The sequence below is a fragment of the Sus scrofa genome, chromosome 7 (genome assembly GCF_054392235.1).
Source record: "Sus scrofa isolate SSC_HxYL_T2T_F1_AM1 chromosome 7, Sscrofa_HxYL_maternal_Yorkshire_Landrace_v2.0, whole genome shotgun sequence".
Classification (NCBI taxonomy): domain Eukaryota; kingdom Metazoa; phylum Chordata; class Mammalia; order Artiodactyla; family Suidae; genus Sus; species Sus scrofa.
Window position 1 is genome coordinate 125,476,896 of NC_139389.1, and position 27,631 is coordinate 125,504,526.

The following is a 27,631-nucleotide window of genomic DNA, read 5'->3' on the forward strand; positions in this document are numbered from 1 at the left end:
TGGCCTGGAAGCCCAACAGTGGTCACAGCTGTCCTCTCCCAGCCTGGCCACTGGCTTCCCTGGAGGACTTTCTCCTGCAGAAGCACTTTGTTTCTCTACTTTACTATGATTGCAGCTGGACTTTCCTTTTTTCATTGTTTTTACTGAATGCTGTTGCCACCAGTGTTTTCCCATGATTTTGCATTTCCTGGTCACCTGACTGGCGACATTTCCCCTGAAGTCAGACATTTATGTCTGTGCCAATGTTCCTCCGCTACACACAGCGCAAAACATCTCCCAGGTGTAATGAGGCTTTTTAGGGCTTGTCATAAATCACCGTCTCAGGCCACATTCCCGGGAATGGGGTTCCGGGGTCCACTGGCATCAGTATTTCTGTGGTCCTGGCCACGCGGAGTCACGCTGTTGTTTCCCAAAGGGACTGTGGTACTTTGCTGGGTCACCAACCACGGAGAGTCTGGACCACACCTTTCCAGGCCTGGGGAGTCTCATTTTCAGAAATCTGGGCAAGAAGTTCCCACCATGGCTCAGTGGTTACAAACCCGACTAGTATCCGTGAGGGTGCAGGTTCGATCCCTGGCCTTGCTCAGTGGGTTACGGATCCGGCGTTGCCGTGAGCTGTGGTGTGGGTCACAGATGCAGCTCAGATCCCGAGTTGCTGTGGCTGAGGTGCAGGCCAGCAGCTGCAGCTCCAATCTGAGCCCTAGCCTGGGAACTTCTATTATGTCGCAGGTGCAGCCCTAAAAAGACAAGAAAAACAGAAAGAAAGATAGAAAGATAGAAACACAGAAAGAAAGACAGAAAGACAGAAAGGGAAATCTGGGCAGCACTTCTGTGAGGGAGGATGATGGGTGACATGGTGAAAGGTCACCGGGGTGGGCCCTATACCAATCTCACTGGTATCCCTAAGAAGAGAAGACAGGACACAGATAGTCACAGAGGGAAGCCACCTACAAGCCAAGGAGAGAGGCCTCAGAAGAAACCAGTCCTGCCAGCACCTTGACCCCGGAGGCCCTGGACTCCTGGCCTCCAGAACTGTGAGAACATCAATTTCTGTGGTTAAGCCCGCCCAGCCTGTGCTCTGTTGCGGGGTAACCCTGGCAAATGAACTCATTTCCCAGCTCCTCTTAGAAAGACGAACCAAGACCATTCCCACACCGCAGTGGGACTCCCCTCTTCCCACAGTCGCAACAACCTACCCGGCCAGCAGCACTCAAGTTCCCTGAGCCTCGGGAACCAGCTGTCTCACAACCACGGCGCCTCCCAGCGGCACATCCCCAGCCTCTTCTGCTGGCCGTCCCGCCTGTTCACTACCGTTTCTCTCCTGCATCCCTACCCTGTCTGGCTGCTCACCTCTGGCACCCTAGGAAATTTCCATGTTTGGACTCTGACACAGCAACCCAGTGGTGTGTTCCTTGGGGTTAGGACCTGGTGCTGCTTAGAGAGGCAGCCATCAGTAAGAAGTCCTTGACAACTTCCCATGTGTGAGACAAGCTGAAGACAGAATAAAAGAGAGCTGTGAGCCTGGAAACAAAAGAAGGGGGAGCGTGGAAGAGCACACCTGACCAGCATGAGGAAAGAAGGGAGGCGGCCTGCAACTCCCCAAATGGCCACCATGTGGCGCTGTTGGTGTAGCACAGCCCTGATGACCGCGGCCATGGGGACTGAACGCCAGCCTGGCCTGTCAACCTGCAGACTCCAGGGTTCATGACTCATCCAGCACCTGAGTGTCCAAAATCACCTCCCCTCTGCTGTTATGCTGTTAGGGGACAGGAGCCACGTGCTCTAGAATCCTAGACAGGGAAAGACCTTCTGTGCATTCTGGGCCCACCGGGCTTCAGCCTGACGGCAGCTCGGAAAACAACCTGAGTGGCTTTTTGGCTCGTGATGATGGCAGCCACCCGGTAACGCAGAACAGTCAGGTGGGGGGTGGGAAAGCGGCTGCAGGCCTGGGCCAGGAGGAGGCGGCCAGAAGGGCCCGCATGACAGGCCCGTGGAGCAGAGGAGGTGGAAGTGGGAGGTGGAGCCCAGCCTGGGCCTGCGCAGGGCGCCCTGCATCCCCACCTCGCCTTCCCCGCTCCCCCGCCCACACTGTCACGTCTGTCCACCCGCCTGGCCGCCCACACTGTCACGTCCGTCCACCCGCCTGGCCGCCCACACTGTCACGTCCGTCCACCCGCCTGGCCGCCCACAGTCAACGTCCGTCCACCGGCCTGGCCCGGGAGCGGTCCGGCGCCCAGTCACCGCACACCGCGGGCCCGCCCCACTCTCCCTGGCATGGTCCTCCCCACCCAGGCCTCCGTGCACAACCCCCCACAAGGCAGAATCTCAGCTGACTCCTGCCACCCCCACGCAGGAACTGTCCCCCAGCACCTACTTCCAGTTCATTCCGCATTCATTCCCTTGAAGACGGTGACTCATTTCTCCCTGCAGCCCGAGGGCCCACGAGGCACAGGGCTGCCTTTGGGAGGGGGAGGCGGTCTGTGTCTGGCTTCAAAAGGGTGGAAACAATTGGATGACATCATCGTGTGTCTCTTCAGACCCATGCTTAGTCCCAGATGAGATGAAATTGAAATAATATGTTTTCTATTGTTTAAGAGATGAAAGCTCTAAGCTTTGAAGCCACATGCCCTGGGGGTAGGAGACCGGGGAGCCTGACTCACTGGAACCAACTGGACATCTGCCAGGGCTCTGGGCTGATCCCAGGAGAAGGAGATCCTCGTCTCACGGCCCCTTGTAGGCCATGGGTGTACGTGGTAGAGGGCTAGGTGCCTGGGTTCTGATCCTGGGCCTGTTGTCTCAACCCTGGGCTGGCTGCCTCTCTGTGCCTCTGTGGCCACATCTGCAAGATGGGGGTAACGCCAGCCCCACCGCCTAGGCTTCTTGTGAGTGACCAAGTGGCCGGAAGCTCCAGGTAAGGCTTGGCTCTTCGTTGGAGCTGGGTCTGCTCCTCCCTGTGTATTGGGGTCGGGGCCCTGAGGAGCTAGGACTGCCTGGTAAGCCTCCTGCCAAAGGACATGGGCACCCCCTGAGGCATCCCCTCTGGGAAGAGGGAGGAAGGACAGAAGGCCCTGCCCATTGCTCAGGCCCCCAGGCGCTCAGACAAAGCTGGAGGGTGAGCGAGGCCCAGGAAGGAGGGACGGGCCAGCCCCCACCAGGCACCACTGGGCACCGCTCAGAATCTAGTTCACTCACTGTGTCAGAGGGACACCTCCGAAGGTCATCTGAGGACAGTGGACAGGAGGGGAGGCCAGGGCTCCTCCACGCAGGCCTGCCGGCCGCAGAGCTCAGACAGCGACAGGGACTGGGAGCCGGGCCTAGAAGCGGCTCCTCCCCCAGACCCCAAGGGGAGGTGGGTGAAGTGGCGCCTCCTGAGTGCGGATGGGCTCACGCTGTGTCCCTGCCGCTCACCCGCTGGCCTCAGTCCACGCGATGGAGCGTTCCAGTGATGCAATGAGGTCACTCTTATCACCATCGTGTAGGGGAGACACCAAGAGGTTAAGTTTGTGTCTTCAAGGTCAAGAGACAGGGGTGGGAGTGGGGGTGGGGTGCAGCAGCCTGAGAGCTTTGGCACAGCTGTGGTTTGGAGCATGAGGGCTGACATGGCAAGAGACGTTGCCAGGCAATGGGGTGGGCAGGGGCCATGTGCCCTGAGATGCCCACACAGGCCACAGGGCATGGAGATACTTAATTAAATTCAACTTAAGTGTGCAGACAAAAACTATTATTTGCTTGGTGTGACAGGCAGAGTCCTAAAACATCCCCAAAGACTCCGTCCCCAGCACACCCTGCATAATCCCTGTAAACATGACCACTTCATTTTCTTAATTTTTAATTTTTTTTTAACTTTTTTGCTTTTTAGGGCCATACTGGTGGCATATGGAAGTTCCCAGGCTAGGGGTGGAATTGGAGCTATAGCTGCCGGCCTCCGCTACAGCCACAGCAACACCGGATCCTTAACCCACTGAGCGAGGCCAGGGATAGATCACAGATTCTCATGGATACCAGTTGGGTTCGTAACTGCTGAGCCACAATGGGAACGCCCAATATGAGCATTTTAAATATGGTGATTAGGCTATGGTATATTGCTGACTATAAAACAGGGAGGCTATTTGGGTGGCCTGCCTGAATCATAGTTGCTCTTAAAAAGCAGGGTTTTTTTAGGAGTTCCCGTTGTGGCTCAGTGGGTTAAGCCAACACACACATGCACCTTTATGTTCTTTGCAGCTCTAGTCACAACAGCCACAACACAGAAACCACCTAAATGTCCATCGATGAATGGATTAAGAAGATGTCGATACACACAATGGAATACTACTCAGCCATGAGAAAGAACAAAATAATGTCATTTGCAGCAACATGGGTGGAACTAGAGACTCTCAAACTAAGTGAAGTAAGTCAGAAAGAGAAAGACAAGTACCACATGATATCACTTATAGCTGGAATCTGGGCACAAATGACCCTTTCCACAGAAAAGAAACTCATGGACTTGGAGAACAGACTTGTGGTTGCCGAGGGGGAGGGAGTGGGCTGGACTGGGAGTTTGGGGTTCATAGATGCAAACGATTGCCTTTGGGATGGATAAGCAATGAGGTCCTGCTGGGAACTATATCTAGTCACTTATGATGGAGCATGGTAATGTGAGAAAAAAGAATGTATATATGTATGTGTGATTGAGTCACCTTGCTGTAAACCAGATATAATGGAAAAAAATAAAAATCATTAAAACAAAAAAGAAGCTGACATAATGTCTGTGAGGAGGTGGGTTCAGTTCCTGGCCTCACTCAGTAGGTTAAGGATCCAACACTGCCACAAGATGCACCATAGGTCGCAGATGTGGCTCGAATCTGGTGTTGCTGTGGCTGTGGTGTAAGCCTCAGAGGCAGCTCTGATTTGACCCCTAGCCTGGGAACTTTCATATGCTGCAGGTGTTGCCATCAAAAAAAAAAAAAGGCAGAGTTTTCTCCGAAGAGGAGGTCAGAGACCTGAAGCCCAAGAAGGGCTAGCTAGACATGCCATTGCTGGTTTAAAGATGGAGAGACCAGTGATAAGAAATGTGGGGGCTGTAAGAGCAGAGGGCGCCCCCTGCTGACAGTCAGCAAGGAAACCTCAGTCCTACAGCCCCAAGGACCTGAGTCCTGCCAACAAGCATGAGCTTGGGAGCAGCTTCTTCCTCGGGAACTTCAGATGAGAACTCAGCCCCTCTGACACCTTGATTCCCACCTGTGACACCCTTGAAGCAGCCACATCAGGTAGACTTCTGGCCTACCGAACCATGAGATGATAAAGGCGAGGGGATGTTGCAAGCCAGTTTGTAGTTATTTGTTATGATGCAGCAATGAGAAATGAATAGACTCTGGTTACTGTGAGTTTTCCAAGGGGGACCTTGACTGTGTAATTGGGAGACACTGGGCTGGGGTGGAGGTGGGGGCATTTCAGCAGTGGCTGCAGTGCCAACCCTGCTCCTGGAAGCTTCTGAGGGGCCCTCAGGCTCTGCTGCAGCTGCTACCTCCCTGCCAGCAGCCTGATCATCGACTCCCAGCTACAGACTGCTGTTCGGACAACACTGGAGAGGGGGTGCTTCCGGGCTGGGACAGAGGGAAACAAAGGTCAGAGGTCTGACGCTCCCTGCTCTGACACGGCCCTGGTCTGCTGGACACGCAGTGTCCCTCCTGTCTGACTCAGCTAATGACCTGTTTCATCTCAAGGGGACAGAGTGCTATTTGCACCGGGCGTGCTCAAGGCCAAGAGTAGAGAAGCCAGGCACGGGCCCAGGCGGAGACAGGGACACTCCCGAGTCCCGTTCCAGCTCATGGAGACGGCGGCTGGAAATGTGGATTAACTCCGTGACAGCTGTTTCCACTGATTTATGGCCCTCTTCCGGACCTGCAGGCTGGCTGCGCCACTCAGTTCCAAGTCCCGAGATGCAGCAGCCTTTTTCTGTTTGCAAGACATTTTAAAAAATACTATTCGAAGTGCTCTCCCTGGCTGTACATATTCCAAAAGAACAGAAAACGTTAGCCTGGCCCAGTGCAAGGAGGATGCTTCCAGCAATGGAACGGTCCATATTTTCACTTTTATTATTTATTTGTCTTTTGTCTTTTTAGGGCCGCACCTGTAGCATATGGAGGTTCCCAGGCTAGGGGTCGAATCGGAGCTGTAGCTGCCAGCCTACACCACAGCCACAGCCACACCAGATCCGAGCCTTGTCTGTGACCTACACCACAGCTCACAGCAAAGCTGGATCCTTAACCCACTGAGCAAGGTCAGGGATTGAGCCTGCAACCTCATGGTCACTAGTTGGATTCATTTCCACTGTGCCACAAGGGAACTCCTGATTGCTACTGATGTGACTGTCCTGGGCTTAGACAAAGGTATCATGGTCACACAGGATGCTAATATGGGACACAGTTGTGCGAAAGGTACATGGGTACTGCATGTAGCGTTTTTTGCAACTTTTTTGTCAAGTCTAAAATTACTTAAAATAACATTTATACTAAAAAATATGTATACAGACAGCCCTTTGTATCTGTGAGGTTCATCCAAATATGAATGGAAAAATATTGGGGGGGGCGAAGAAAATATTCCATTAAGTTCCAAAATTTGCCAGGTGCCAGGAAGTATTTACACATTATTTGTATTGTATTTATAATTATTTACATGGCATGTGCCTTATGGTGGGTATTATAAGTCATGCAGAGACGATGCAAGGTATACAGGAGGGCATGCATAGACTATGTGCAAATACGACACGGTTTTATTACGTGAGGTCCTCGAGTGTCCTCAGACTTTGGTAGCAGGGGAGATCCTGGAACCAACTGCCCACAGATCCTGAGGGGTGACTGTATTGTGAACTTTATAATAAATCCATAAAACTGATATAATTAAAAATAAACCCAGGCGGGTGTTCAGGGAGGATGGAGGGAGAGGGGTGCACTGCCTGGAAGGGGCCTGGGCACAGGGTTGGAGAGGCCAGCATGCATTTAAAGCTAAAAAGAATTTCAAGGAGTTCCTGCTGTGGTGTAACAGATCAGGTGTCTTGGGAGCGCTGGGATGTAGGTTCGATCCCCAGCTCAGCACAGTGAGTTTAGGATCCAGCGTTGCCACAGCGGTGGTGTATGGTGAAACTGAGGCTCGGATCCGATCCCTGGCCCAGGGGGGATCTCCGTATGCTGAGGGGCAGCCAAAAAAAAGAATCTCAAGAACCCAGGATTCGTCTGGTTATAACGTATCATGTGTGGTCTAAAACCCACAACCCAGGCCGACCTCGGGGACTCATGGGCAGGTGGGTACCATCAGGGCCAGCGCCTCACAAGCCTTCCTGATAAGTGTGTGAAGCATTTTCCTGGCAGGCTAATCCCAAATCCGGCCTTGGACACAAAATCAGGGCTAGAAGCTGACCCTGACTCAGGAGCAACAGTTCCCAGGTAAAGGAGGGGCTACACCCTACTGTCCTCTGTGTCCTCCAGACCCTGCTACTACCAACCAGCTGCTCACATGCCTCCTGCTCAAAGCCCGGGCGCCCTGTGGGACCGAGGAGAAGAGACGGACCTGGGTGCCCAACTCTGGGCCACACCTGCTGCAGTGAACTCGGCCAGACCTTCTGCATGCTTCCCCCTGGGGGATGGCAGCCCTGACAGGTGAGCAAACGACTCAGCAAGCCAGTGACAGCCCAGGCCCCACGAACAGGGCTGAGATTTGAGCCCAGCCAGACCTGTCAGTGCCAAAGCCCCATCCTTCCCCACTCCAATGTGTCACTGTCCCCGAAAAGGACCATAACCCTATGGGACAGAGACTCCATGACTGAGGCACAGTGGACACCAGGGACCTTCCTAGACAATGTCGTTGCCTGGACACCAGAGGGCGCCCGCAAGCAGTGCCAGGTGGTGGTGCCAGAGCACCAGGAAGCTCTGGGGATCACCCCAGGCAGCAGAGACAGAGGCCCCCGACTGCATGCATCATAGCCTCAGCCCCTCCTTGTCGGGCTCAGGGACAGTGTGGGTGGAGGAGGCAGTACACATGGGGGTCGGGAGCCGGACTCAGGAACCACTGGCTAAGAGGATACCCAGATGGCGTGGGTATCAATCCCCCAGCTCTGCCCCCAGTAGCTCAGTAGCTTTAACCAACGGGACACAATGCCTGTCAGTGTCCCCACCGTTACGTGGCAGCAGCAGTGCCTTTCTCACAGGGTCATGGTGAGGATTAAATTAGCTAATACAGGGGAGTTCCCGTCGTGGCTCAGCGGTTAACGAATCTGTCTAGCATCCATGAGGATGCAGGTTTGATCCCTGGCCTTGCTCAGTGGGCTAAGGCTCCAGGGTTGTTGTGAGCTGTGGTGTAGGTCACAGATGCAGCTCGGATCCTGCATTGCTGTGGTTGTGGCGTAGGCAAGCAGGTACAGCTCCAATTCGACTCCTAGCCTGGGAACCACAGGTGCAGCCCTAAAAAAAGCAAAAAAAAAAAAAAAAAAAGCTAATACAGTGCCTGGCACATAGCTAGTGCTGCCAGAGGGCCACCTGAGCACTGACAAAGCAGGCCCCAGAGGAACAGTGACCCACAGGGCACACGATGGGGACACAGGCGGACTGGGGCCCAGGCCTCAACCCCAAGGCCCCCCCTTCCACTCCCAGCCCTCTGCAGCTCACCAAGGGCGGACAGCACCTCTGAGGGAGAGCCTCCAGCTGATCACACCCCCAGCCCCAGGCAGCTGCTCCGCGGGGCCTCATTTCTCCTGGGCTCTGCGGAATGTTATTTTCTCTGTGCGTGGTGTCTGGATTACTCCATTTCAATCCGGCCTCCAAGATGAGCCCTGATTAAATTCCCATAAAACCACAGGCAGAAACGCTCGATCTGTGGTGTGCACCCCCATCCCCAGGGAGGCCCAGCATCCGGATGGCCATCTGTCACCTCCAGAGCACGTGTGTGGGAGGTGCCGGGGGAGCCACACCTCGCCAGCAGCCGCCGGCAGCTCGGAAGGGCCTCTGAGCCCTTTGCCCTGTGGCCTGAGACCCTCCACCAGCCGTGGCTCCTGAGGCCGAGGAGACAAGCCCACCATCCAATCAGAGGCCAGCTGTCTCACCCACCGCTTCAGCCAGTTCAGGAGCTGGCATGCCCAGAATCGATCAGCCTGGGGTGGCAGAGCCAGGTCCTGGACATGGGCTTCCACCTCAAAATCCTGGCCCCATGCAGCAAAGCAGGTGCCCGAGAGAGAAGAGGCCTGCAGGTGTGTGTCTGGCGATCCTGGCATATGTGACACAGCCTCTCCCTCCCCCAACGCCTGCACCAGGCAACGTCTATTCTCTGGGAGGCTCCTGCACTTGGTTGGAATTGGATCCAGGTTCAGGGCCATCCGTGCCTCTGGCTAAAGGCTGTGGGTGCAGCCCTGCCCAGCAGCATCACCTACTAGGGAGACCTGTGGCCGAGGCACGCTGGGGTGGTCACGCTAAGCCTAGCGACCTCAACGCTATTTGAGCTGCCATGCGGATGGGACTTGCTGCTGAGGCCACTGCCCTGTGGCCAGCTGGAGGGGGAAAGGTCATTCTAAGGAGCCAGTCACCTATGCATCCGGCAGGTGGGAAGCCGCCTCCCAGAAGGTGGGGTGGCAGACAACTAGCTGTCCCCCACGACTCATTCTCCCTCTTCTGCCATGGTGACAGAGCTCCCAAATTTTAGCTGGGCACAGGGCTGCCCAGAATAAAGACCACCTTCCCCGACTTGCTTGCTGCCCAGTGCGTGACTAGCACGTGACTCAGTTCTTACCATCAAGGTAGGTGTGGACAGAGCATCACTGTAGCTTCCAGAACATTTAAAAGATAACTAGGGCTATTTCCCTCTGCTGCCTCTGCTATTTCTTAGTCCCCACTCCATCCGAATGTCTAGACGAGGTGGTTGGAGGAGCACATCACAGAACAACCATGAACTGGAGGAAGCCTGGGCCCTCGCCATCGCTCGCCAGCACAGGGCAGCCTTCCCCTGGGCTTTTTTATGGCAGAGAAATGAAGTCCATCTCATTGAATCCACCCTCCTCTCAGGTCTCTGCTGTGGCAGCAACTTTGTCAGCGGGTTTGAGACGCACAGGTCTGAGGCAAGAAGGACCCCAGGCTCTGGGAGTTCCCGCTGAGGTGCAATGGGATCAGCGGCATCTCTGGAGCCCTGGGACACAGGTTCGATCCCCGGCCCCACACAGTGGGTTAAGGATCTGGTATCACCACAGCTGAAGTGCAACTGTGCAACTGCGGCTTGGATCTGATGCCTGGCCCGGGCACTCCACATGTGGCAGGGTGGCCGAAACACAGAAAGACAAAAGGCAACGTGCTTGGAACATGGAACTGAGACAAGGCCAACCACCCCCAGGTGCCCACATCCTCAGACAGGTGAGGCTGGGAGATCCAGGCAGCAGGCTCCACCTGCCCCCCTCCCCCAGAGCTGATGCTCAGCATGGAGGCAGGTGGCCGGCCTGAGTGTGGACTCGGTCTGAGTTCCCCACTGTCCTCTCTGGGAGCCCCTCCCCACGTGTCACACTGAAGTGACGGGCCCACCCCAACTGCAGAGCAGGGAGCCTTGCTCACCTCCCTGCGGCAGCCTGCCCCCTGGTCTGTCTTCTTCGCAGCCACCCCAGCACCCTGCAGACAGGGAGAGCCACCTCGGCCTAGAGGATGGTGACAACTCTAGGGGTCTCTGCCAAGTCCGCTCTCCCAACTCATAAGCAGTGGCCCTTGGACTGCCGTACTGAGGAGCTGGAAGAGTCGTCTCGGCCCTGTACAGTAGGCCTAAGCAGGCTGCGTACTCCAGGATCAGCGGCAGGGGAGCGGGGGAGCACCAGGGGTGCCTCCCAGACGGTTCCCTGCCTCTGTGCCAGGAGCAGCCTCGGCCTCTGGGAGGATGGGAGGTAGGAGCCAGCAGTGTTTCCCCAGGCGGGCAGGAAAAGCCTCCAGGAAGCCCGGCCTCTGCCTGCCCTCCTGGAAGAATACGGACCCGGCTTGGCGTAGGCGATCAGGACAAACCAGGGCGCAGCGGTCACAGCCCACCCCCACGACAATTCCTGCAGGCCCAGGACCAAGCCTGTCTTGAGAGTTTGGTCAACAAGTGCTCGCTGCCCTCCCAACCCCCCGCAGGCAGCCCCTGAACTGACCTCTGTTGCCCCAGTAGGGGCTGGATGCCAGCCCCTCACACCTGTGGCTGGGTGTGGGTCACCCTCACAACTGGGTATAGGTAACGACCACCAAATCTACCTCTCGGCCACATCTATATGGCTTATCTAAATGGTACTGTCATCTCCTCACTCACATGCCTTCAAAGGCTGCTCACGAATGGAGTCCCTGCCTGCCCGAGGCGTTCCAAGTCCCCCCCTCTGACCGATGGTCCGTGAGGCCACACAGCAGCCCACTTCAGCCCTCTCCCCACTGTGCCCACACCCTTGCCTGTCTGGGAGGCCCCGGGCCGTCACTCCCTCAGGACTCACCCACCGGGACAGCCCTGCTTCCCGTGCGCCCTGCAGGCTGATGCCCAGCCCCCTGAACGCGCACGCTCACACACCAGGCCCAGGTTCACCCTTGATGCCAGCCTTGATTCTCCACCCATAAGAATGGAGATGGACTCCAAGACCCTTCCAGAATCCCCAGCCCCTTCCAGTGTAACAGGTGCAGGAACAGCGGCTCCCATTCCTGGGTGACCTCCTGGGCCGAGGCCTGTGCTAAGCGCTCTTCAGACACCTTCCCAGTTACTGCAACCCCAGGCCCCGTGGATAAACCACTTACTATCCATCTCAGAGAAACCAGGCAAGGCCAGGTCGGGAGACGTGGCCGAGACCACACGACAGCAAGATGCGGACACAAGCTTGGCTGTCTCCCCGCAAGGCCTGTGCATTTTGCTCTGAAAACGCCCTGAGTCGTGCCCCTGCAAATCCCATCAGGAGGCATCACTCTTCTATCGGACCTGTCAGGGGGGCCAACCTGCAACTCTGCTCACTAACCAGCCTTTCCTCTTTCACTATCACTTCCTGTCTCTGCACACACAGTCAGTGTCCAACACACACACACTTTCTGGGAAGAGGCGGATTTCCTTTCCAGAACCATTGTTCAACCAAAACATCACTTTGGCTCTTCCTTTTATCTGGGGGATCTGGGTGGACCCAGGAGAGAAATGCAAAGGGGATGGAAGCTGACACGGCCAGGGACCACTCCAGTGACGACTCCAAGGACGAAAGGATGTCCTTGGTGTGGCTAAAATAGCCTGCCTGTTAGGGGTTGCCCAGGAAGTCCCGCTCTACACCTCCTGGTGCAGCCCAGGCTTGCATGAGGCCTCAGGACCCCCTCCGGGACGGCCAGGTCCAGCACCAGTTCTTGCATAGAGGATGTTTCTTAAAAAACCAAGTAAGCACTCAGCAGTGCCCCGGGCCAGGGGCTGGCTGGATCCAGGGCCCCCTGACCATGGACACGAAAGTCAAGCTTAGGGCTTAGGAGCTGGGGAACCTGAGCTGAAGAGACCTGCCTAGATTCTGGCTCTGCAGTTCCCAGGCTGTGCGACGCTGGGGCGTCTGCTAAGCTCTCAGCTCCTCCTCTGCGGAACAGAGAGGACGATCTGGCCCACCTTTCGGGCACTGGAAGAAAGAATGTGAGAGAAAGCTTTGGCCAGCACTGGGCACTCAGCATGTACCCAATAAATCCTGCTCTTATTATCCCCACGCTGATCTGTGAGCCAAAGCACCCACTGGTCCAAGCATCACATGAATGACAGTGGGGGCCAGGTCACCAGGTCAGGGTTCGAGGCAGCCCCTGCAGGCCACGGACAGATGGCCTGGACGGCAGGAACAGGGGCTGCCTCTCTTGCCTCTGAAGGAATCTTCACGCAGCCCCAGGGCCCCAGCAAAGCACTTTTTGTTACAGTTAAATAAGAACTCTCAGCAGGGAACGCGTGGACCAGTGAACTCAGAGGACACTGTTACCGTAAGCCTTTCCCCAAAGCCCTTCTCGTATAAACAGGCACCTGGGAAAGGCAGTCTGACTTCTCTGGAGCTGCCCTGCCCTGAGACGTGGGGAGGATGAGTCCTCGGGGGCAAGCGCCTGCTGCTGGCGAGAGATACACCTGCCGCTAAGAGGGAGGCTCCCCGCCTGCGAGAACGGCGTGTACCCCGTGGGGTCCAGCCGCCACATTACAGAGCTCCGAGCGTTTGATTAAAGGCCCTTCAACTTCCCTGTGTGTCTCCCCTGCCTGGTTACATAACTGCACTCGCCCGCCTGCCGCTGAGCTGTCCTACACACACTTCTGCTCTCCAACCGCTGTGTTATCAGGACGCTTCATCACCACTCACGGGTTTAAGACAACAAAACAAAGCCATCTTGAAGTGATGGGAGCCACTCTCCCAAAGAGACCCTAGGGCTTTTTTTTCCCCCAAAAAAGAGGGAGAAGGAAAGGAAGATTCTTCCTCAGAAGGTTCAACTGCGTAAAAAGACCAGATCCCCCTCCTCCCAACCGCTCGCCATGACCACCCTGTGTCCACGAGGTGGTGCCCGGCCACGATGGTCCGTACCTTGCATGTAGGCTTCGATCTTCCGGATGAGCTCGTAGGACTTGGACCGATCGAGCAGGGTCCTGATGGCAGGAAGGGGGTCCAGGACAATGGTCTCGGGGTGGGCATCGATGTATTCCTAACAGAAAACACACCCCCTCCGGTTAGAGGGAGACTGAGGCTGAAAGGAGGGTGACAAGCAAGATCTCATCCCACGTGTCCTTCCCGCCTCCATCCCTCTCCATCCACCCCCACCACAACATACAACACACACCAGCCCTGATTCCTGGTTGGGGCATCACCTGGTGTCAGGAAACGGCCTCCACCCACTCAGCCCCCCTGGGAATCACATGACTTTGGTTAGACCAATCAGCACGTCCCACTTCCTGGGGCTGCTGGCTTAGGAGCAGACATGTGACCCGAGTCTGTCCAATCCGAGGCAGGCCGGGCGCTCTTGCTGGGAATGCTGGGACCAGTGCTCCCCCTCCCTGAGGGCGAGAGGCAGCTGAAGACTGGGCAACCGGGAGCAGTTGCCCAGGGATCTGGAAGAGAGGCATGATGGAGCCCAATCTCAAAACGGAGCCCAAACTGAGCAAACAGAGCCAAGAAAAGGAGCACAGCTGGGTTCCAGTCCGCTTATCTGACTCCTGGATAAAGCCTCACCTGAAACCAGGGGTGCTTCGCGGGTCGATTATGCTCAATGAGAGTGGCCAGCACCCTGCCCTCTGCACTGAGTCTGAGGCAGGGCTGGGGAGAGTGGGAGGCCGGGATTCAGCAGGTCTGTGGGAAGGCGCTAAGGTGCTCCGTGAGCCAGCCGCTCGCCCCCCCAGGTGCTCAATAAATGCATGTTAACACCCACTCCCTTCACAGCCGACTGTGGCAAGGCGCGAGGAACTGTGGTAAGATGAGGCTTTAAGGAAGTTACAGTCCTCTCGGAAAATAACACTAAGGCACATGGGGAAGAAGAAACCATTACCTGCAACAGAAGCCAACAAAAGACAGAGCGAAATGCCTCCGGGAAAGGAACATGGGGATCGTGGCCCCCCCATGCGTCACCTCCGTGACTCCTGGAGCCCCACGTCACCGCAGTGACTAGAGCAGCTTGTCAGGCAGATTAAAAAAAAAGACGCCAATACCTCTGGTTCTAAAGCACTATGATTCTGAGGACAAAAATGGGGGATGCTGGAGTAACAGAAGAAAGGGCAGCATGCAAGGAAGGCCATTCGGCAACTGCTGCTGCTATGGTGGGGTGACCTGTGTCCCCCCCCACACACACACCTGTTCCAGTCCTAATTCCCAGTTGCTGTGAATGTGACCTTATCTGGAAAGTGTCTTCATGCATGTAATCAAGTTAAGATGAGGTCACACTGGATTAGGATGGACCCTCGTCCACGGACCAGCATCCTCAAGACCGGGAAAATCGGGACACAGAGGCACAGGGAGAAGGTGGTGTAAAGACGGAGAGAGCGATTGAGGTCAGCTCCAAGGCAAGGCTGGCTGAGGACCACCGGCCACCGGCAGAAGATACGCGAGGCATGAAACAGACACGAGGGGCAAGGAATAGATTTTCCCTCAGAGCCTCCGGAAGGTATCAGCTCTGGACACACCTTGATTTGAGACGTCCGGCCCCCTTAACTGCCGGAGAATGAAGTTCTACAGTTTTTAGGCCACTCGGTTTGTGGTCCTTTGTTCCGGCAGCCCCAGGGGACATATACCAGCTTAACTCGCCCCTCCTGGCCCACTCCGCGAGAACAGGTCTGTGAGGTCAGCAGAGGCCAGGGAAAAAGCCATAATGCTTCTTTTCCAGTAAATCTTATCAGCAAAAAGAAGGCTCCGTTTGGGATTATTCTTTTCTTTTTTTTTTCCAGCGGACCTATTTTGGTTCCTAGCAATCATTTTTCAAGAGCTCGCAACACAAAAGCCAGAGATTCGTATCTATTTCTCTGAAATCTGCTCTCGCCTTGTGTTTTATATCAGAGTATCTGGTTATGGGCTCAGTGGTGTCTTTTTCTCTGTGTATTTAAAAAAAAAAAAAACAAAAAAAAGCCTCCCTTCCTGAGGGGTGGCCAGTGCACGCATGTGGGGAGGCCTCCTTCCTGTCCTCACACTGGAACCCCACAGGGCCCACACGCTCTCACCCCCAGAACCAGAAAGTTCTCTCCCAGCACACGCAGGTGCAGACCCAAAGGCAGAACAGAAGCTGCCATCACGGCTCCCTCCTCCTCCCCCCGAGAGGCCCACCCGCTGCCCTGCTCCTACAGAAGGAGCCAGGAGCTGATGTGGGGGAGCCCGCGTCTGGAACCCACTGGGGACGTGGCGACAAGCTGAGAGGTGTCCTTAAGAAAGGGTTGCCCTCAGGCCAAGGAGCCCTTCTCTCTCCTACGTCCTCAGCCTCCCAATGTGCCTGCAGTACCTCTCTGCGGCGGGCTCCCCAGTGGTAACTCCCCGTTGGCACAGTTCCTTTGAGACAGATCTAAGTGGACACGCAGGCAGGGCACTCGTGAGGCACCAACATTGACACACGCGACTGAAATCCTGTTAATGTCCTCACGTTAAAAGGTCATCCACTCGGAGCTCCTGTTGTGGCTCCGTGGAAACAAACCCGACTAGCGTCCATGCAAGTTCCACCCCCGGCCTCACTCAGTGGGTTAAGGAGCCAGCGTTGCCGTGAGCTGTGGTGTAGGTCCTAGATGCGACTCAGATCTGCTGTGGCTGTGGCGCAGGCCGGCAGCTGTAGCTCCGATTCAACCCCTGGCCAGCGAGCTTCCATATGCTGCAGGAGCGGGCCTAAAAAAGCAAAAAAAAAAATAAAGAAAAAGAAAAGAAAGAAAAGGTCCTTCACTTAACAAACTGCATCATCCACACCGCTCGGTCATCATGAGGCGTGGAGCCGAGATGGGACAAACCAGAGCCTTCTTGGGTTTCCTCTGCTGGACCTGGCCAGTGAGTTCACGTTCTGGGTTATGAAATGAAAGCACTGCGATGCCCTGAGCCCCCTCCACCCCGCCGCGAAGCAGCCCGGTACAGAGGGAAGAGCGAAGGAGTCAAGACACCCAGGCTCCCGCTGGGGTCGCCTCCGCTGTCGCCTTGGGTGACCCACTTGACTTGTCTGCGACTGCTGAGTCTAAGCTGGAGAAAGCTGGTGTTTGTGAGGCAAACTTCAAGGCCACACATGAGGATGCTCTAGAACAAGCTGGGCAGCCACCTGCTAGAGGCACTGCAGGTAACAGCAGGGACACACACCTGTTCACTGCCTTCTTTCGAGAGGCAGGCAGCGTCAGACGTTGCTTTGTTGGGCTGGCCCAGTCCTCCCTCCACCCCCCGAATTCCAGTAAATCAAGACACCGCCCCCCACCCCAACACCCACCCTCCCCACCACGCCCACCCGCATTATCACGAAAAGTGTCTGCATAGTTACTGAACAACACAAAGCTGGTTCTGGTCCCACTCTGATGCATTAGGGCAACGGCCTTTAAAGAAAGAACTCAGACTCATTAAGACGGGAATTTAAGCCAAAGAAGCTAGAAGGAACCAAAAGGGGACAGGATCTGACAAGCAGGCGCCAACAAGCTTTTGACCCGGGATGAAAGCATCGGAATTAAAAGAAGAATTATTCCTAACCACGATCTCTTATGGGACAAGGACAGAGAGGGCAAAGAAAGAGTTTTTCCAAACAGCCCCAACTACCCACAAGTGGATTTTCTTCCAAGCCTTTCGGCTTATCCATTGCATCACGGGCCTCATGCATTTTTCACAAGTCTCTTAGAATTACCAAACGAACTGCTGGAAGGGCAAGCTCGGTGCCATTTCATCACCACTCAGAGGAAGAGAGGCCCACACGGGCTCCACGGCAAATGGTAAACACGTGTTCTGTGAGCAGGCCTGCCTTGGGACACCTAGAAAGGGATCCTGGAAGGTAACAAGAAGGTGCCGGGCTTGAAGCAGCCAACGAGAGGGAGACGCAGAAACAGACGGCGGGGTCAGCAGGGCCGGGAGGGGGTCTGGAGAATATGGACAAAGGGCCAGAGAACAGCCTGACAGCCCTAAGGCCCACGGGATGATGGCGCCAAGACGGGCACCAGGCCCTCTGCTGGCTTCCCCACCGGGAACCTGAGCCGAGTGAGAGGACAAAGATGAGCATCAGAGAAACCATTCCTCTGCAGCTCCATGTCCGGCCAGGAAATGAGCAAGGAGCAAGCTGCAAGGATTTCCTCTCATCTGACAGAAAATGCAGGCGGGAGTCCCGAGTTCAAATTCCGCCTCTGCTACTTTATGTCTGTGAAGATGAAACTGGGATTCCGTTTCCTTGTGTGAAAATGTGCATTTTGAATAAAAGCTGTCTTGGGGAGCTGCTGTGGACGAGGAGATGACAAATATGAAGAGTTGGGAGATACAAAAGCAAAAGCCTTCTCGTGACTGCAACGCGTGCACCCTGACCCGGGGTCTCTGAGCCCATCGTGCCCTGCAGATGGCCCTGACCAGCAGACGGAGGGGCGGGCCAGCTCTGCACTTGGGGTGAGAGACCAGGCTGTTCTGCCCCAGGCTGGCCCTGCTGGCACCTGGAGCACGATGCAACCCCACCCCCACCCCCAGCCCATGACGACCCACGCTGCAGCCGCCACCCTGCTCCTCACAGGGAGGCAGAAGAGGCACCTGCTCACAGGATCCCTCCTACCCTGCATCCTTCGGAGGTAGTGGGGCTCTGGCCCACTCCCCCAAACATCGCAGGTCTCTCTTCAGAAAGTGGTGACTCATCTTGTAGAGATGTGTACTAAAACAATCAACAGATTAAAAGGGATTATCTGGGATTTGCTGCACAATAACCAGGCATGGGGGCGGGGGTAGGTGAAGCACAGGCGGAAGCAGAGCGGCCATGAGCTGCTAACTCAAGAAGTAAGGGTGAGGAGTTCCCGTCGTGGTGCAGCAGAAACGAATCCAACTGGGAACCGTGACGTTGCGGGTTCGATCCCTAGCCTCGCTCAGTGGGTTAAGGATCTGGTGTTGCCGTGAGCTGTGGTGTACGTTGCAGACGTAGCTCAGATCTGACGTTGCTGTGGCTGTGGTGTTGGCTGGCAGCTGTAGGTCCAATTCGACCCCTAGCCTAGGAACCTCCATATGCTGCAGGTGCGGCCCTAAAAAGACGAAAAAGAAGAAGAAGAAGTAAGGGTGATGAGTAGGGGAGAGCACTGCAGAAGCCACTCAGGCATTTTAAAATTTTCCAAAACAAAATGTCTGGGGCAGAATGGAGGGAGTGGGGGAAGCCACAAGGTCCTATCCTCCACTCTCTGCACCCCCAGTTGTGCCAGAAAAGAGTTCAAATAGCAACACCATCTTGCAGGAAGGAGCAGGAGGTGGCCACCCAGATGGGAAACACAATGAGAGAGGAATCACGGCAAAGATGATGATAAATAATAAATACAAATAATCATAACTGATAATCATTTAAAATAACAGTAGCTACTGTTTCCCCAGGACTGGCTGCATGCATGCCACTGGATGAACTGGTTTGCAAGGACCGCTTCTTTTAAAAAAGGACCACTTCTTTGAGGTAAGAGCGAAAACCATCAATCTCTTAGAAGAACACACCGGTGTAAATCTTCGTGACCTTGGGCCAGACAACAGATTCTTAGCTATGATACCAAAAGAACAAGCAAGAAAAAGAAAAACAGATCAACTGGACACCAACACCAGGAGCTTCGGTGGGTCCAGCCTGCCCCCGGCCTCAGGCCTGGCACGGCCTCAGGACCTGACAGCTGGAAGGCTGCCCGCTGGGCCGTGTGCCCCTGGGAGCCCAGCCGGGCACAGCCTAGCCTCTAGGCCCGATGGCAGGACTTGGAATTGAGGCTCAGTGGACGGCTCTGGAAGTCTACGCTTCTGGGGGTGGGAGAGCTGGAGGGAGGAGGGGGCACCATGCAGAGAGCTGGGAGCCCTGTCTCCTTACTGGGCCTCAGCTCCCTCCTCTGCCAAGTGAAGGCCAATGCTGGGAAGAGGTTACACACAGCCTCCAGAGGCCTCCACACCTGGGGTAAAATCCTGCCTTTCCCACTTGCGACACGGGGCCTAAGCCTCAGTCCTCATCTGTACACAGCTCAGCCGGGCCTGTAACAGGATAAAGAGGAGCAGAGCCTGGGGCCAGTGGTGAGGGGCGAATGGAGAGGCTGGGAGCTGCCCAGACCTCCTGCGAATGAGCAGAGTCTTCTACTGGGGCCCTGGGTAGGGGCTATTTGAAGGATGGCCGCCTGCACAGGAACCCCAGCCGACACGTGCGCAAGCCCCACGGCAGGAGCGAGCCTGTGACGCCGCTATTCTCAGGAAGCTCTCAAGCTCCAGCGAAGGCAGGGCAGGGAACAGCACAGTGAATGCTAAAAAGGCACCCGGGCAGGGCCGGGCAAGCTCAGCGCCAACTGCCCCGCCAAGCACGCTCCACGTTAATCTGCAGGCTGCGGGGAGAGGCAGAGAAGCTTTTTAGAATTTCAAGAAAATCCTGCTGGGGATCAGGCTGGAAGCCATTCATCCCAGTTCATTGGGGAAAGCCCACCTCCCCATTTGGTAACCAGCCTCCTTCTCTCTAGCAGCCCTTCCTGTCCCCAACCCAAGGAAGAGGCTGTCACATGGGAACACGGAAGTGCCGCACTAGGGGTAGGACGGGACCTCACTGCCAGAGGCTAAGGAAGGGAGGGAAGGGCAGGGCAGGGCAGGGCAGGGCAGGGCAGGGCTGGGCAGAGCTGGGCTCAGGGGAGCAGCACTGCTCTACTTTTTGACCTGGAGCTGGGTACATGGTGTATATAGCTGGTTGGTAAAAACTGATCAAGCTGCTCACAATGTGTAGACCTTACTCTGTGTATATTATACTGCAATTAAAAAAATAGAAGGAAGAGAGAAAGCAAGCACTGAACCAAAGAGCAAGGCCGTGGGTTGTGGTCCCAGCTCTGCAGTGTGGCCTGTCTTGCGTTTACCCTGCCTGGGACTCCAGCTTTCCACATGCGGTGGATAAGAAACAGAAAATGGGGAGTTTCTATTGTGGCGCAGCAGAAACAAATCCAACTAGGAATCATGAGGTTGCAGGTTCGATCCCTGGTCTTGCTCAGTGGGTTAAGGATCCAGTGTTGCCGTGAGCTATGGTGTAGGTTTGCAAACACGGCTCAGATCTGGTGTGGCTGTGGCGCAGGCCAAAAGCAACAGCTCTAATTAGACTTCTAGCCTGAGAACCTCCACATGCCACGGGTGCAGCCCTAGAAGGACAAAAGACCAAAAAGAAAAAAAGAAAAAAGAAAAGAAATGGAAAACAGGGCCCAGTTCCACCAGGCCTCCCCCACAGCCCTGGCAGCCACCACCCTGAGCATGGTGGCAGCGGGCACTTGGGAATTACAGCAACCGTTTGTGCTCATCTCAGCAGGACTTCAGAATCCTGGTTGCCACTTGGTTCTAGAAGTAGGTAAGTGTCGGCACTCAAGACGAACACCACAGGCCGTGCACAGAAGAAATCAGAGCTGACTGCTGGGATCCCACGCATCAGGGCTTGTGTGTTTCAGTTAATACTGGGCCGCCGAATGCCAGCTGAGGAAGACCTGAAATGGCTTCCTTGTGGCTATTAAAAATTACTCACAGGGAGACTTTTCTGGGAAAGAAGGTGACTTTGGGCTTACTCAGCATAATCTCAATCCTTCTGGCTCTTCCTGAGAGCATGGCCCATGTCCAGATCATCCAGCAGATGGCCACGGAGCCTGGCCTTTTACCTAGCTCCTTCCACACCGAGCGGTGGGTGAAAGCCAAGAAGCTTCTAGTTCCTAAAGTCTTAACACCACGATGGGGGTCTTGGCAAGACGCTGGGATGTGTTATTATTTATAATTACAGTAAAATGATGATAGCAGCTAACTTTTCCTAAACACTCACCAAACAGAGGAGGCCAACATCCCACACCTTGCAGGCACGGGCATGTTCCTTTCTTACCGCAACCCTAGGCAGCAGGTCTTGTTAGCAGCCCCATTTGACAGACAGAGAAGCTGAGGCTCAGAGAATCTCAGTGCTTTTCCCTCTCCCAGCTGGAAAGCAGCAAGATGGGACGTGAACCCACCCCAACTGGCTCCAGAGCCCTCTAGTCTGTGAAAAAAGGCATGGCACGGATTTCAATACACTAATAACGAAAGATCAGAAGGAAATTAAGGCGATAATCCCATTTACTATCACATCAAAAAGAATAAAACACCTAGGAATAAACCTACCTAAGGAGGCAAAAGACCTGTACTCAGAAAAACCATAAGACACAATGAAAGAAATCAAAGATGACACAACAGATAGAAAGACAGACCGTGTTCTGGAATGGAAGAATAAATATTGCTAAAATGATCACACTTATCAAGGCAATCTACAGATTCAATGCAACCCCTATCAAGTTATCAGTGCTATTTCTCACAGAACTAGTCCAAAAAAATCTTAAATTTGTATGGAAAGACAAAAGACCCCAAAGCAATCTTGAGAAAGAAAAACGGAGCTAGAGGAATCACGAGCCCTGGCTTCAGATTAAACCACAAAGATACAGTCATCAAAAAAGTATGGTATTGGTACAAAAACAGAGATAGAGATCAATGGAACAGAAGAGAAAGCCCACAAATAAACCCAAGTACCTATAGCCAACTAATCTATGACAAAGGAGGCAAGAATATACAATGGAGAAAAGACAGTCTCTTCAATAAGAGGTGCTGGGAAAACTGGACAGCTAAATGCCTGGCCTTGCTCAGCGGGTTAAGGATCTGGCATTGCCATGAGCTGTGGTGGAAGTCACAGACATGGCACAGATCTGCTGTGCCATGGCTGTGGTGTAAGCTGGCAGCTGCAGCTCTAATTCGACCTCTAGCCTGGGAACTTCCATATGCCATGGGTTCAGCCCCAAAAAGAAAAAAAAAAAAAAAAAAAAAAGGATTAAAGACCATGTAAGACCAGATAGTATAAGACTCCTAGAGGAAGATACAGGCAGAACACCCTTTGACATAGTCACAGCATTTTTTGGTGCTGGTGGGGGGGAATGTGTCTTAAGAGTAATGACAATAAAAACAAAAAATAAACAAATGGGACCTAATTAAATTGAAAAGCATTTGTATAGCAAAGAAAACCATAAACAAAACAAAAAGACAACCTACGCAATGGAAGAAAATATTTGCAATCAATGCAACTGTGGCAAGGGATTAATTTTCAAAATATACAAATAGCACATACAGCTCAATACCAAGAAGACAAACAACCCTATCAACAGTGGGCAGAAGATCTAAACAGACATTTCTCCAAAGAAGACAGAGGACCAAAAAACACAGGAAAAATGCTCAGGATCACGAATTAGGGAAATGCAAGCCAAAACTACAATGACCTGTCACCTCACACCAGTCAGAATGGCCATTATCAAAAAGCCTACAAATAATAAATGCTGGAGAGGAGAAAAGGGAACCCTCCTACACTGTCGGTGGGAATGTAAATTGGTTCAGCCACTGGGGGAACAGTATGGAGATCCCCTAAAACACTAAAAACAGAGACACCATATGATTCTGCAATCCTACTCCTAGGGGATTTTTCAGAGAAAACTCTGATTTTTAAAGATACATGCACCTTGGAGTTCCTGTCGTGGCTCAGTGGGTTAAGAACCCAGTACTGCTGCAAGCTACAGTGTAGGTTGCAAACTTGGCTGGGGTCTGGAGTGGCTATGGCCATGCTGTAAGCCAGCAACTGCAGCTCCGATTCAACCCCTAGCCTGGGAACTTCCATATGCCACAAGTGCAGCCCTAAAAACATACCCAAAAAATGAACGCAATAGTGCCATCTGCAGCAACATGGATGGACCTAGAGATTATCATACTAGGTGAAGTAAGCCAAAGACACATACCACATAATATCACTTATATATGCAATTTTTTTAAAAAAGATACAAATGAACTTATATACAAAGCAGAGATAGACCCACAGATACAGAAAACAAAATTATGGGAAAAGAGGGGAAGAATAAATTGGAAATTTGGGATTAACATATATACACTAGTGTACATAAAACAGGTAATCGACAAAGACCTACTGAACAGCACAAGGAACTATACTCAATATTCTGTAATAATTTATAAAGGAAAAAATCTGAAAAATTATATATATATGTATAACAATTACTGTGCTACACACCTGAAACTAACATGACATTGTAAATCAACTATACTTCAATAGAAATAAATAAATTAAAAAGTCTACAAATAGCAAATGCTGGAGAGGGTGTGGAGAAAATTGGTACTGTTGGAGGGGATGTAGATTGGTACAACCACTATGGAAAAGAGTATGGAGGTACCTCAGAAAACTAAACCATATGACCCAGCAATCCCACTCCTGAGCAACTGTCCAGACAAAACGTTCATTCAAAAAGATACATGCATCCCTATGTTCACTGCAGCACTATTGACAATAGCCAAGACATGGAAACAACCTAAATGTCCATCAACAGAGGAATGGATTAAGAAGATGTGGTTATATATATACACTATGGAATACTACTCTGCCATCAAAAAGAACAAAATAACGCCATTTGCAGCAACATGGATGGAACTGGACACTCATACTAAGTGAAGTAAGTCAGAAAGACACAAATACCATATGATATCACTTATAACTGGAATCTAATACACGGCACAAAAGAACCTTTCCACAGAAAAGAACCTCACGGCCTTGGAGAACAGACTTGTGGTTGCTAAGGGGGAGGGGGAGGGGGGGGAGTCTGGGGTTAATAGACGCAAACTATTGCATTTGGAGTGGGTAAGCAATGAGGTCCTGCTGTAGAGCACAGGGACCTATATCCAGTCACTTGTGACGGAACATGAGGGAGGATAATGTGAGAAAAAGAATGTATATATATGTATGACTGGGTCACCCTACTGTACAGAAGAAATTGACAGAACACTGTAAACCAACTATAACAGAAAAAATTAAAACCATTATAAAAAAAAAGAACTAATATTCTGAGAGATTGTGTAACCTGCCAGGGGTATTCAGCCAGCAAAGAGACAAAGCAGAACATAAACGCGGGCTGTCTGATAAATTCCAATGCGTCATATGATGGTCTTGTCACAGTTTATAAATCTGTACTGTGTCAGTTGCAATACATGTTCATTGTTATGCTTGGCTTTAATGTTATAGTTCATTGAAAGGTTTTGCAACTAAAATAATCCACAAAAAATATGAAGCTTTAAAACCTACCAAATAAAATCATTTTCATGAAGGTAGATAAAAATCTTTTCAAAGTTCAAACCAACCAACCAACCCACCAGAACAAACAGAAAAACCAAGGCATGGCAAACTTGTAAACAAAAAGCATCACAATCCTAGCTATAGCCAGGGTCCCTCAGGTTCATTCTTTTTCTTAATTAAAAAAATTTTTTTTTTAATTTTCCATTACTGGAGTTCCCATCATGGCTCAGCGGAAACGAATCTGACTAGCATCCATGGTTCGATCCCTGGCCTTGCTCAATGGGCTAAGGTTCTGGCATTGCCATGAACTGTGGTGTAGCTCACAGATGCAGCTCAGACCTGGCATTGCTGTGGCTACGGCATAGGCCAGTGGCTACAGCTCCAATTTGATCCCTAGCCTGGGAACCTCCGTGTGCAGTAGTGCGGTCCTAAAAAGACCAAGAATAAATAAATAAATAAATAAATAAATAAATCTCTTGTTAAAAAAAGAAATTCCATTACCTACTTATTTACACAAAACAAAAAAAGAACAGGCACTTTTATACAGGCACACAGTTATTGTGTGATGATGTGGCACCTCTCCTTAATAAGCATCAAGTCATGAGGGTTTAATGCAATGAAAACTCTACTGAGAATCAAGAGCCCTAGGACCTTGGGCCCTTGGGGTCACTAAATAATTTTTGTGATGTGAAAAAAATTTACTGTGTCTTCCCAGATTTAAAAACCCAAAATACTATTTTAAAATTTATGTAAAATAGAAAAAGTGAGGAGTTCCCATCATGGCGTGGCAGAAACAAATCTGACTAGGATCCAGAAGGATGCAGGTTCAACCCCTGGCCTTGCTCAGTGGTTAAGGATCCGGTGTAGGTCACAGACATGGTTCAGACCTGGCGCTGCTGTGGCTGTGGTGTAGGCCAGCAGCTGTAGCTGCAATTAGACCCCTAGCCTGGGAACCTCCATATGACCCGTGTGGCAATCAATCAATCAACAGAAAAAGTGAGCCTCTCTCATGTTCTGCCAACCCAAGTCTGGGCCTTCAGGCTGGTGGTCCAGCCAGTGAAAACAGGAACGCTGTATTTGGTGTCAGCACAAGGAAAAGAAAAAAAAACAAACCGAACAAGCACAAAAGGCACCTACAGTTTCTCATTTCCCTTCCAGAGGCAGAGTCATAGATGGTCAGGCCTGGGGAGACCTCAGAGCTGCTCAGTCCGGCCCATCTTTTCAGAAAGGAGAATGGAAATGGACACTAGTCCGGGTCACACAGTGAAGTGGCAGAGCTGGGACCTCGGCCCCATCTGCTCGTCCTACCACTCCAGAGTCCACCCTGGTGAGCTCTTCTCCCCAAAGACCCCCAAGGGGCCACCAGGCTGGGCCCAGAGTCTGCTTCTGTCCCCAACCCTGGATTGAGACAAATGAACACAACTGAGGGTAGACACTTCTGAGAGCAGACAATTGGCACGGCTGGATGCCAGGGCCCACGTGGCCTCTGTGATGAAGACCACACAGGGGTGAGGGACGGGCACGTGCTGGCGGGAGGGCCGTGGTGGCCGCTGCTGAGTGTGGGAGGAGGACAGGAGGGGGATGACTGCCACTACCGCAGTGCCACCAATGGTCACATCTTCAGAGGCAGAAGGTGAGACCTGTACCAGGGAGGGCGGCTCCAGGTGAGGTGAGGCTGTGAGCCAGGCTGAGCAGAGCTTTCTGGGAGGACAACTAACGAAGCCTCCCTCAGGGCAGACGGCTGAAGCCTGTAATCAATGGAGGCCAGGACCAAATGTCCCCCAGGCAAAGCCTTCCTGGCCCCACCCTGTCCTTTAGAGCTTAGAGCAAAGCCCACACCAAGGGGAGTCTCGAGGCATCCACACCAGGGTTCAGGGCCTTGATGTAACACAATGTGCCAGGCGGCCAAGCACGGCCCTAGCCAAACCCTATCACCCCTTGCTGTGCAAGAATCACAGGCTGAGGGTCTAAAGAGACTGCTAGATCTGGCATAGGGCTCGGTCTGGAGATTCCTGGAGCCACGTCTTAGGAGCAAACTCCCAGGAGCTGAGAGAAGCATGTGGCAGTGTCCAGCACATACCAAGGGCAGGTCGACCAAGTCCAGCCACACGGGGAGCCATCTGCAGTCTAGCAAGCTGTGCAGTGCACAACCTGTGTAACTGTCCCTGACAGTCAACCAAGGCTTTTCCCTTCCAAACACTGGCAGGGCACTCTTTCAGGACAGCCACACCACCAGGGGCAGTCCCAATCCCAGTGCAAGGACCCTGAGGCACTCTGAAAGTTAAGGCAAAAGGCAGAGTCTAGAAATTTGAATTCAAGTCCTAGAATCACCCTTAACTTTATATGCTTCTGGAAGTCACGTGAGTTATTCGTATCTTGGTTTTCCCATCCATAAACAACAGCATCAGAATAATGCATTTATAGCATCCTTTCTGACCTTTAAGTTCTAGGATTCTTTGATTCTGTGATGTGACAAACAAAAAAGAAAGCTCTCAAGGCCCCAAATAGAGCCAGGTTGCGACACGGGAGCCCAGGCCTGCTGCCCTCAAGCGCATGCAGTCAGTCACCACGCTGGACCCACCCTCGGCCGGGTGACAAGACCCGGCACAGAGAAGAAGGCCAGTAGGACGGCACATAAGTGACAATGATGGCTCCATGAGGGGACAGACACCCACTCACTATCTCCACCAAGCCCGCACCCCCCCAAGACTATCCTATGTCACCAATGTGACTGTCCATCCCCCAGGCTCAGCCTGGCCCATCGCCCGCACCTCATCACCTACTGCGGCTTCTCTAACTTTTCCAAAGTGGCTCCCTGGGAGAGGGGGGCTCCCACAGCAGACGCCTTGGTCTTCATCAACCCTCGTGTATATTCCACGAGCTCGCAAGTGTGTAAGCGCTGAGCCTGAGGCCCC

General features: G+C 53.0%; 1 protein-coding gene and 1 long non-coding RNA gene across 11 annotated transcripts in view; both read right to left on the reverse strand.

Annotated features, from left to right (window-relative positions):
* The window catches only part of ITPK1 (inositol-tetrakisphosphate 1-kinase), a 159,262-nt gene that overhangs the window by 26,801 nt on the left and 104,830 nt on the right, over positions 1–27,631 (reverse strand). For 8 of the 10 annotated variants that reach the window (XR_014808894.1, XR_014808895.1, XR_014808893.1 and 5 more), the window contains 1 exon segment: positions 13,526–13,643. Coding sequence is in view for 4 of the 10 variants with exons in the window: in XM_084966079.1 (XP_084822205.1) it covers positions 13,526–13,643 (118 nt within the window). In the remaining 6 variants the exon portion in view is untranslated. 10 annotated transcript variants of the gene reach the window in all.
* LOC146401895 (uncharacterized) lies at positions 15,354–23,244 on the reverse strand. Its single transcript, XR_014811312.1, has 2 exons — positions 22,318–23,244; positions 15,354–22,271 (listed from the first exon to the last, which is right to left on the reverse strand). It is a non-coding gene; the product is annotated as an uncharacterized LOC146401895 (long non-coding RNA).